The sequence below is a fragment of the Limulus polyphemus genome, unplaced genomic scaffold (genome assembly GCF_000517525.1).
Source record: "Limulus polyphemus unplaced genomic scaffold, Limulus_polyphemus-2.1.2 Scaffold1304, whole genome shotgun sequence".
Taxonomy (NCBI): Eukaryota; Metazoa; Arthropoda; class Merostomata; order Xiphosura; family Limulidae; genus Limulus; species Limulus polyphemus.
The window spans coordinates 92,297-103,847 of record NW_013666914.1 but is presented as its reverse complement, the minus strand read 5'-3'; the positions used below and the strand labels follow the sequence as shown (position 1 = coordinate 103,847).

At 29.2% G+C, this 11,551-nt stretch overlaps 2 protein-coding genes across 5 annotated transcripts in view; one reads left to right on the top strand and one right to left on the bottom strand.

Annotated features, from left to right (window-relative positions):
• The window catches only part of LOC106463023 (ATP-dependent RNA helicase DHX8-like), a 49,262-nt gene extending 48,479 nt beyond the window's left edge, over nt 1-783 (bottom strand). The window contains exon 1 of the mRNA XM_013922992.2: nt 684-783. The gene's annotated coding sequence lies outside the window, so the exon portion shown is untranslated. The remainder of the gene's footprint in view (nt 1-683) is intronic.
• A 1,519-nt stretch (nt 784-2,302) lies between these two features.
• LOC106463022 (EF-hand calcium-binding domain-containing protein 1-like) overlaps nt 2,303-11,551 on the top strand; it is a 28,452-nt gene continuing 19,203 nt past the window's right edge. For all 4 annotated transcript variants that reach the window (XR_002611398.1, XR_002611397.1, XM_022390430.1 and 1 more), the window contains exons 1-5: nt 2,303-2,556; nt 4,760-4,828; nt 6,235-6,366; nt 8,748-8,852; nt 9,042-9,127. Coding sequence is in view for 2 of the 4 variants with exons in the window: in XM_022390430.1 (XP_022246138.1) it covers nt 4,762-4,828; nt 6,235-6,366; nt 8,748-8,852; nt 9,042-9,127 (390 nt within the window). In the remaining 2 variants the exon portion in view is untranslated. The remainder of the gene's footprint in view (nt 2,557-4,759; nt 4,829-6,234; nt 6,367-8,747; nt 8,853-9,041; nt 9,128-11,551) is intronic.

The following is an 11,551-nucleotide window of genomic DNA, read 5'->3' as shown; positions in this document are numbered from 1 at the left end:
TATTTAATACTAATTAGAGCCTACTAGAAAATGAATGTTGAGAATTTGGGAAAAATTCTTTCATTTATACTATACAGCTGGTATCCACATTAACAATAGTAACATTAATAGTATTTCTATTTTAATAATAATAATATTAGTTATTATTAACACAAATCTAGAGCCTTACTACAGCCTACAATTAATAAAACCTTACTCTTAGTCTTACATAACTTCAGAAGTTACAATTACCAAAGTTTTATGCTCATAAATCATAAAAAAATAATATTTATTTTTATAGAACAATCTTAGTACTACTACTGTTAGTGGTATTGGTAATTTAGTACTAGTAGTGACATTATTATTATAAAAATAATATAATACTAATAGTATTATTATTAACACTAAGTACGCTGTACCCTCTACTGAAGATATAGTACACATTAATAATAAAAATAAACGATCTTATAACACTAAAATGTTGTTTTAAGCTCGTTTATTTCTAGTATTATTTAATATACCTTCAGTTCCAAGTTCTATACACCAATATGCACTACAGAAATTAAATAATTACTAAATTAGATATAGTAGTAGTAGTACACTGCTTCATGGGTTCTTACACAGCTCTTAAAAAATTAGCATGCAAAAATTGAAATAATACTTAGGAATACTTGAAAGTAAAACTTCAACAGAAACAAACTCACCTAACTTTCATAAAGGCTAAATAAATTAATACACCTAAATAAGTATAAGCCTATTTTACACATACGAAATTGCAAAATTGATGACAAAACTGCTTCTCCCTGGTGTTGTTTATTGTAACTTTCAATTCGTAGATCTTACGAACCCATTGATTTTTTATATTTTTAACATTTAATATCTCTGGTCCTTTTGTGCCTATTAACTAATTTGAGAATTATTTGTTTTAAAATGGTACATAATCATACACCACTAAATATTGGAATGTTGGTAATTTATCTAAGTGCCTTATGTAATAAATGAATTAATTTAATAATAACAGGACTAGGGGGGACACATTATATTCGTAAAATAAGTCGCGATTATGATACAAAAGCTTTTTTTGCAATATTTAAGCTCGCTGACAGAAAAAAAATATTTGTTTAAAGGTGTTGAGATTCCAAAAGAAGTGGGTAATGAAATAAATGTCACTGGTAAATTTTGTGGAATGATGTATACTTTGGGGCATTTTAAAAGTAAGTCGAATTAACTTAATCCTTCCAGTATTGAAGAAATTCTCCAGATTTTACCTATATAAAACAAACTGAGTACAAATTTACAAAATCAATCAGTTTTGTCTGATATGAAGGAAAATTAAACGTTGTGCTCTGAAAAAGGAAGGAAAAGGTGTGATGTCTTTATGGCGGCTGGTCAAAACGATAAGCCAGTTCTGGATTTATGGAAAAGCACCCCAGAATAATGTAGCATGGTAACGGGTTATTTCAGTGGTGTATAAATGCATCATTTAATTCGAATACATCATTAATTTTAGCCTATCTACTTTATTACTTATACTTAGCATTGTTTTGTACATTTGTCAAGAGAAAAGGGGTGTGTCCTGATTTGATCATTGTGGGATATTTTCAGGTAGTAACTGATTTCCCGACAAGTATTAAATAGTAATATCCGCAAATAACAAGCATTAGTTAGCTAGGACGCGTATTTTGTTTTACCCACCATCATACCCCAAGTTAAACAAAAACGCGGACTAGCTAACTAATGAATGAATATATGCTGTAAAATTCGTTCTTTTAAGTTGCAGGCTCAAACCATTTTGGTCGCACCTTTTTTTTTCACATCTAAGATGTTTTTGATTAGATATTATGACTTTTCGTCAATACACACCAACAAACCACAGTAATTAAGAAAGTGACACTCCATACTAACCAACATTAGCTTTAGTGTCGCAACCCTATTAATCTGGATAAACCTATACTTTACAGAACCAACCACTAGTTTTACTGCATGAACTTCAGTGAAAATAAAAAACATCACACATTCATTTGAAAGATATATTCCTCTTTGTATTCTCTTAGTTTAAAGTATTAATCCTAAATCATCGTATGCATACTTATATATATATATATATACATTCATCATATTTAATTGTAATATTATCGAAATAAAGTTTGTGTTTTTTTTCCACTGTTGCTATGACTACATTCTGTAATCAATGGTTGGACAACTTTGCACGCTGAATACCTGAATCATATGTAACGTTAGGTTTTTAACGCAATTGATACAGTAAACTAAATTTGTATATACGTCAGTAATAACATTTTGTTAAGAATACTCCCATATTTATATATATATTTTAGAAGATACTTTTAACTTCACTATTTCGTTTCATGTTAATCTTATATATATTATTACTAGTATAACTATAAGTTGTAACGTAAATTAAGCAGTGAATTAACACGTCGTTAGGCTATTCTTTTGAGATTCATATTCATGACATAAGGAGTCGACGATGATAAAATAGATCAACAGGTTCCTCTCGTATTTTGTAACTAATAACAAACTTGTGGTAACTAAACAATAAATTTCGGATATCTTCAGGTTAGGCTTAAGTTACTTTTATAATTTCGAACATTGTAAAATATAAAATTTGTTAACAATAACGGTTGTTTGGTGTTTTATGGCGCCACTAGGCTATCTGCGTCAAACAACCGGTAAAAACATTAAAAGTAAATTGTAGTAAAATGTAAAAATAAATTTAGTTAAAACCAAAATATGTCAAAATAACAGATAAAATAATTAAATAGAATTAAAAAGACAACAATAACAGAAAAACTTGCGTAAATTTTTAAGGCCTAAAGGCTTGTTGAAGCTGTAACTTATATAATAGTTGTTATTATATTTTATGATTATGTTCATACTTAATTATTTCAGTTATATTTTCATTGATTTAGGTATCACAGGCTGCTTACAATATACAAGTAAAATCCTTCTAATGTTTGGTATAAATTTGAAAAGGAGTAATAAATCAGTCTGTCAGTTATGTAACTTAAGATAAAACTTGATGTGTATACCCTATGATTACACTATTCAATATCTTAGGTGTTGCAAATGCTTCTATCATTCTGTGAAGTGGCTGATACTTTTTATTATTGCCATTGTAATTCTTTTTTTTTTTACTGTAGTATTGATCCTATGTTTTTTTTACTTACATGCTAAAAAAGTAAATAAAATGAGTAGCACATGTATTTTTCTTTAGATGAGGAATTTTGATTACAAAATAGTATCAAACTTACATACATTAAAAGTGTGAAGACAGCCTGAATGGGTAATGAAGAAAACTTATATATGTCCAAAAAAGTGGGTTCCTCGTAATCAAATTTATATATACATTAGAAGTTGGAATGTTGTTATTCAGACTGACATTGTTTAAATTGCTCAACTTGATTATTTTGATATAATGTAACATTCCACATGTCATACAAACAAGTTAGAATCTTGTGCGCTGCTAAATTGTGTGATGTTCCATTTCTTCACAAGATCATTTTTATCAGTTTGTTTTTATTCACTTGCTTAAAAAACGTTAGGTTGATAAATTTTATGATTTTTGCATAGATATTTTACAAAACTGTGTTCATTTTAAAGCATGTAGTGTGTTACTTTTTTCCTCATCAGGCAATAGAGCATTTCATAGAATTAGACAATCTTACACTGAAATGTAACATGATCTTCGTAGTTGTTTTATTCATAACAATGTTTATTATGGTCAACTGACAATGGCACTGGCAACCCATGGCTGTTTGTTTGTACGTATATTGCTTCTTTACACTGTACTTTCCACGTAGAAATAAAAATTCATGACTAATGCTCTTGAATATCTGTCTCCACACAAAAAATATCCCTTTAAACTTTGACAAAGAAGAGTTGATTTCATAACATGCCTTCATCGGGATTTCTTGCACATAAATGTTGGTAAGTCCTATTAAACAGACCCTGAGCTACTAGGCCAGCTAGTCTAGTGTACATTGCAGTTCTACCACCACCACCACCCAAAAAAAGGGGGAAGAAAGGCTCTTACTCTGCAAAAGGTTGCCAGCCTCCAACTAACACACATGCTAACCAAATTTTGGAAAATATTTCCTCAACAAGGATCGACTGGGACTTAGCCCCAAGATACTTTCCACTGAAGAAGCAGAAATTACTGTTAAAATTTTGATAATCACAATTCTTGAAGTAGGTGACATGAAAACAGGTTATTTATGGAAAAGTTGTCAAAATAATTTTGTAAAAGACCTTATCAAAGTAATGTTGACATTAAGGGCCAAGTAGATCTGTAATTGTTATTAATACGTTTTTTTATATCATAATTTCTGAGCCCATGCATATGTCACTTTTATGGCTACAAAAAAAACCTTAACATGAAATTATTTCTAAATGGAAGTAAAAAATAATTGTCATTTTAAAAATAGATGTATTTTTCACCATACAGTTGTTATTTCTACTTGTCAGTGTCAAAGGTTTAATACAATATACTGATATAAGTTTTTTATGTGTTTCTTTAAAAAATTTCAAAGTATAAATAAATTACTCAAATTTTTGATAAACTTTTATGTAAACCAGTTTAACATTTATTTTCAGTGAAGTATATTGAAAGAAGCACGTACAAGTAGAAATATTGAAATTTAAAATTGATCATGGTGTACATACTAGTATCAGTTGTTTTATTTATGACATCTTTTATGAGACATATCACTGAAACCATTTGTAAAAGATATTAACAATATACAATGACAAAATATTTCAGTTATGGCGACAACAGCAGCGAAAAAACAAGAAGCAAAACTTGCAAAAAACTTGGCTCATAAAACACACTGTAAGTATATCAATTATATTAATAGGTTTTTAATAAAATTAATAAGGTAAAGTAATAGAAATTTAATCAGAACAGTATAATTTTTTGTTCAATACAATCTTAAAGTCTTTCCCCTTTAAAATGTATGTATACCATGAAGAATGTTTGAGGTTTGTTATATTGCTTGTTTATTGATTAGGTTGTGATTATAAAATATTCAACAGATTTCTATAATAATATAGTGAATTAAGTGTTTGTTAAACTACCACAGGTAAAAATTTTAGAATACACAGTTGTGTTCTAATCACATAGAATGAAAACAACAGCATTAACATAGTAATGTATTGTTGACAGAAGCATAGTGATGGTAACTAGGGGAGAAAAATATACATAAGCAGCTGGTACTAGAAAAACTGACTTAGAACTCCTAAAAAAAGAAATTAAGTGAACCATGAATATTGGGTTAGGAGGTAGGCAGATATACTGTAACAAACTAAATAGTTGAAAAGCAATTTTTCCTGAATGAGGTTGGAACCCCAGCCTACCACATGAATTACTAGGAGCACAAGTTACAAGCAAACAGTTCTCCTCCTGTATTTAGACAGACTCAGTAGATGTAGTAAGATGCTGGGTTCAAAGAGTTTTTGTCTTCTTTAATTATTTTGGCTTTTTATGGTAAAGCTTCTAACAAGCTAGCGTAATTTTTGTGTGTGCTTTGGTTGTTTTTGAAGGATAATTTAAAAATTCAGAGTTTCACAAGTGGTGCATGTTCTTTTGTTCCCAAACTCAGATTTTTGCATGATTCATTACAAAATAGTTTCATTTAGTGTAGCTTTCGTTTGTGGCCAAACTGATCTAGGTCCAGTTCCATTGGAATATTTGGGCTTCTCTAAACAATATTTAGTATGTTTTTATTTATTGACTTTTATAATTGAATATAACATTTTTAATTTTATTCAACTAGTGTTAACAGGTTTTTTTGTTTTTTTAATTCTGAAAGAATAATAAATTTTAATGATTTGATTATTATTTAATAACTGTAAACCACTGAGTGTCCAACATTTGACTGTACAAAATTAATATCATTTTGTGTATTTGAATAAGCTAGATACTGTTTGTTAAGTAACACAGCTTCAAGTTATTTTAATACTAGAAATAAACGACCTTATAACAGTTTTTAGAAGAGCTATCTCAATCAGTTAACATTATTCGGGGGAATTTAATAAGTGAGCCGAGAAACAAGGATTCCTGATATTGTTTCAAAGAATTCTGGAAAAAGAATACACTATGGCATCAGAATCTTTGGAGGTTATGTGCGCAATCTGAAGTTATTCTAAGTTGCAAGAATTCCTTTAAGACTTGAAGAGGAGTAATTTGATATTATTATTTAGTAGTTTTTCTTAAACTAAACCTCAGTTTCTTTTTAGTCACCAAGCAAGAAATAGAGACACTGATGATAAATTTCAAAAAAATGACCATGTCAAAATTGGAGAGGACGATGTTTCGTGAGATTCTTCACAACACGTTCGAAATGACAGATGACATTTTAATGGACAGAAGTAAGTCTTCAGAAATTCTGAAAATTCATGTGTAATTTTTAAAAAACTGATATTGTAGTCAAATATATTACATAGTGCATATATGTATAATTTAAGAAAATATTTTGAAATCTGAAATTGTCTACAAAACTTGTATTTTGCTGTTACATGTGAAATATGTTTTTGTTAAATTGATACTATAAACTTATTCAGATCTGCATATTTAAATGATACCACTGTTATGAGCAACTTTATTAACATGCTCTTGTTTCACTTACAAATTTATAGATCTATCTAAATACATGATTCTTAACATCACTATGTTTGGGACTAACATTAAGCAAATGATTATAGCAGATTTGCTTTCAGCAAGCATTATAAACAAAAAATAAGTCTCTTTTAGAAATTAATTAATTAACAATTATTTATAGTTTTTAATGACATGTATTTCAAGATTTGAAAATATATACAGAAGTATAAATAACAGTGACACAAGAAAATTATTTATTAAACATTCATACATTTGTATGATATGCAGTTTGTACTTTTTAAATTTTATTCCAATTTTTTGTGTTGACTATTTCAGAAATATGATAACATAATCTCATATTTGTCTTTGTTTTTAAATTGCAAAAGTAAAGCAAACATTTGCTTGTAATTCAGTACAGTCACTTAATGTTGAAAGCTGACCAGAGGCAAAGGGTCATAAAGGACAAGACAAGGAGTAATTTTTGGGACAATATTATGTGTATGTGTGTAGTTGTCACATGTTGTTGTATGAAATTAAAATTAATCAGATATTTTATTTGGCAAATATATTCATTGTAGGGACATTTAATATAATCATTAGTTTCTGTGGTCTTATGTGCATAGATGAATAAGCATGTAACAAACCGTGACAAATGTAATAGAATGTTAAATATTAGTTCAGAAATGTATTTTCAGATTAAATTTTTTACAACCAGTTAGTTATATGGATTATAAAGTGTGCAAAGTCTTGTGAAGGAACATGAGAATTGACCTATCAACGTTAACTTGATTTCTCGAAATAGGAGGAGTCATGAAAGCCAAAATGCATTTATCCAGATAGAATAGTTCGATTACTGTCTGCTTATTACGATTTTATTAGCAGAGTTTCAAGGGGGCTGTGAAACCTTATAAGTGTAGTGATTGTTTGTATAATAAGCCTAAAGTAAAGACATAGAGGGGAATGAATTACCTAGCCTAGAGTCAAGTGCATAAAATTTATCATGAAAGTAAAAATATCTATCCAATTCTAAACTTAAATCGTTTCTGAATTAAACTATTTTCTGTTATATCACTAACATTTTTAATAATAAAAAAAACCTCTTTAATCAAAGGAGACTCTAAGTTAAGAAATCAACAAATATTTTTCCAGTTTTGTTGTCTATATATTTCCTGAGGATGACGTTGTAACATGTAGAATCGTCAACTTTTTGAAGTCCATAGATAGGCCTAAATAAAATGTTTTTAATTGTGTACCAGTTTAACGTTGAATATTATTTATGATTATAAAAGCCATTATAGGAATGTAGTGTTATCAAAATACACTGGCTTTTTTACATATTAGAAATTGTTAATCTGACTGATTTTTACTAATATTTATTCTCTGAATATGCCACAAATTCATTTCATGAATGATCATAATTTTGATTGGCTCACAAAGGAACTTACCAACATTTGACTGCCTCGACTGCACTTTTCTGTCTCCTTGTTGGTCGAGCTTGATTTTTATTTATTTATTTCTTTCAGTTAGCTATTAAATGTGAGGTTAGGGTCTACTATTGGAGGGTGGGGGTAGTACTTGCCCTCATCATTTTTGACAGGCCATACGCTTGTGTCACTTAAGTTTCAGCAGTGTTTGGTACTATTTTTCTTTTCATTTTCAGGCTGAAAAGCATACATATAGTCACAGATTGTAATGTTAAAAAAATTAACTTTTATAATACTTTGTCTTTCTAAAGTGTTTTTTTTTATTGGAGCTACTGGGAGGGTGTTATTCAATTACTTTTAAGTAGAAGAAAATATGAGCTCATTAAATTGTCCCAGTTTATTCTGCTTTGCTGAAGTGCTGCTAGAAGGCTATAATTGTAAGTTGTTCTTGACTGAAATGTATACTTCATACTTTTATATTTTGTTATAACAGATGCCAATTATGTGAATTTTTAAAATGCAGTTTGGTCACATATCTTTATTAACTTCTAATTCTGTTCATTGTACTAAGAGATTAGTGTTTGTGTATAATCAACATTGTTTACAATGATTTCTTAATAATTCTATAATGAAAACTGTGTCAAGAATCTAATGATGTTTGAATTTTGTACCTACACTGTTTCTACCAAAGCTGTTGTACATGTGCGCATTTTGTTTCAACTCATTAGTCTTCCGGACATTTGATGCAGACAATGATGGTATCATTGATTTTGGAGAATGGGTAACTGGTCTTTCCATTATCTTGCGAGGAACTCAAGATGAAAAGATAGACTGTGAGTTTAAAGCAACATTCTAAATTTCCATCTTATTTTTAATTAAAACATTTATAAACAGTTATAATGGATCATAGATATGGTATGTATATTTTCTATATGATCGTTTGACGTTTGAAAAAAAAAAACATTCTTCTAAAGAGGAAATGATGTTTTAAGCAGTTGTTTTCCTTAACTTTCTTTTAACAGTTTGTTTTAAAGTCTATGATTTAACTGGAGATAGAATCATCACCCGGGAAGAAATGTTCCATATGTTAAAAAATACAATGGTTAGGGTAAGTTCTACATGGCTTTCTCCGAGTATTTGTCTTTTCTTGTTAAAATACTGTGGTAACAAACTTCAATCTTTCTCGATTTTTGGTTATTTAACAGTTTGCTTTAAAGTCTATGACTTAACCAGAGACAGAAACAATACACAGAAGGAGATTTTTCATATTTTAAAAAAAAACATAATGGTTAGGGTTAAGTTCTACATTTTTGTTCCACGTGACTTCCTCTGAGTACATTTTTTGTTAAATTTAATACAGTACTAACAAACTTTAAGTGTTCTATCATTTAATGTTTTTGATTTTGGCTATTAATATAGGCTACATTGAGTTTTGCCTAACATGGATCAATAATTCCAAGACATTAAACTATGTCATTTTACCTCTTTAAGATAACTCATAATAAAAAAAATTATTTGCTAAAATTGTATGTTCAAAGTTACTGAGATGTTTAAACAAAAAACTGTTTAACACAAGGAGCTGTGATTTTATTTATATGTTCCATCTGTGTGTTATAGAACAGAATTTCCAGAAAAGAAATATAAAGGAGCATTTTTAGGGTAAAACTTGGTATCATGATTTTATATAATGTGGACTTCATTAACTCAAAATACTTGTTAACAAGATCAATTTTGGTTTTTTGTGCTTCTAATTTGCAAAAAAAACAAAACAAAATGTATGTGAAATAGTAATTTTATACCTTTTTTATGCACTTTACCTTATGTGCTGATAAAATTCATATGAGAGGGGTTGTAGTAGTAATGTTACATCTACAGAACATCAAAGATATCAAATTACTATGATTATTCCACTTTATAACATATGTTGGTGTATATAACATATGTAGAAATACTGATGATAATATACTATTTTAATTGTATGGACCAATATATATACATTGATGTAGACCTTGTTTTGAATTTAGATATTTGTATTGTTCTTTGACTGCAATGGGAATAGCCTAGTGTGATGGGCATGGCTTAACAGCTGCAATTTTCTCCAAAGTGTTAAAACAGTTTAAATAGATAAAACATGAGTTAGGTAGAGTAGATGTTATTGATGTTTGAGTATGTTAGTAAATTGCACTCCATTTTGGAATATTAAGTTTGTGTTCATGAAACAATAAGAGATACACTATATAATGTACAATGCAAAAGATTATCAAAGAAGTGAAATAGTTGTAATAGCATCTACTATGAACTTAGCCTATCAAAGAAAATTAGTTAAGTTACAATCAAGGAAATAAAACACTAACTTGTAGTCAAAGATTTTGCTCAACAATATAAACTATTACAACATCAGTCTCAGGAGTGGGATTATTTTCATTACAAAGAAAATAGTATTCAGCTTCAAGATGATGACACATGCTAAAAGTGTGGAAAGAAGGTCAAGAGGAAAGAGACAGCAATTTAAAAGAAAATCGAGAAAAAGATAGAAAATTAGAAGAAACGGGATCTTAAGAGAGGAATTACAGGAAAAAGACATAAGATTTACAAAATCAATTTAATCAAAGATAAGATTGAGGAAGTCAATCCAAATTTACAAAAGAACATCAGTGAAGTACAAAATGATTATAACAACAAAATCAGAGAAATACAAAAGAACATCAATGAAGTAAAGAATGATTATAAAATGAATATTGAAGAAGCCACAGGAAATATATAAAAGGACATCAGCTGTAATGTAAAATATTTAGAAACTGACATGGCAAGTACAAGGATCAAACCAGTCACATCTCTCTTTACATACACTCAAGAATTTCAACCTCAAAATTAATTAGGTATATCATACTGAACAGGAGAATCTAGCTGATCTACACCTTTTACTACTACTGCTGTGCCATTTATGACTGCAAGGCCTTCCCAAACTACTACACCACTACCTCACCAAGTTACATAATTGAGTAATCCAGTTCAACAACAAAGCCCAGTTAAGAAATCAACAAACTGTGATGGAAAGGTATGATGGGGACATAGACACAGTTTGAAATAATTTCCAAATTGAATGGATGGAGCAGTGAACAGCAAGCTTTTCATCCTGCTGCATATTTAAAAGGACCAGCCTTAACAACATTTATTCACAGATGAAAATCTCTTCAGACAAATTATTGAATCCATTGTTATGTGAGAGTAACAGAAAGCAAACAAACATATCACAACCACCACCAAATATAAAAACACTGTACACCAAGTTAAATGTTACATTAGTTTTAAAGGATTAATACTAATTTCTACTTACAACTGCTGTTATTAAGAGTTTTACAAATATCTGAGTCTGTTTTCTTGCATTTCAAATATTTGTGCAGTCAATGACATATATATATATACACTGGGTGGTCACAAGTAAATAGACACCTAATTTTTCGTCATTTAACTGATTTATGCTAACTAATTTGTGTTCACAGAGCACTATATAAATGAAAATGGTCCGCAC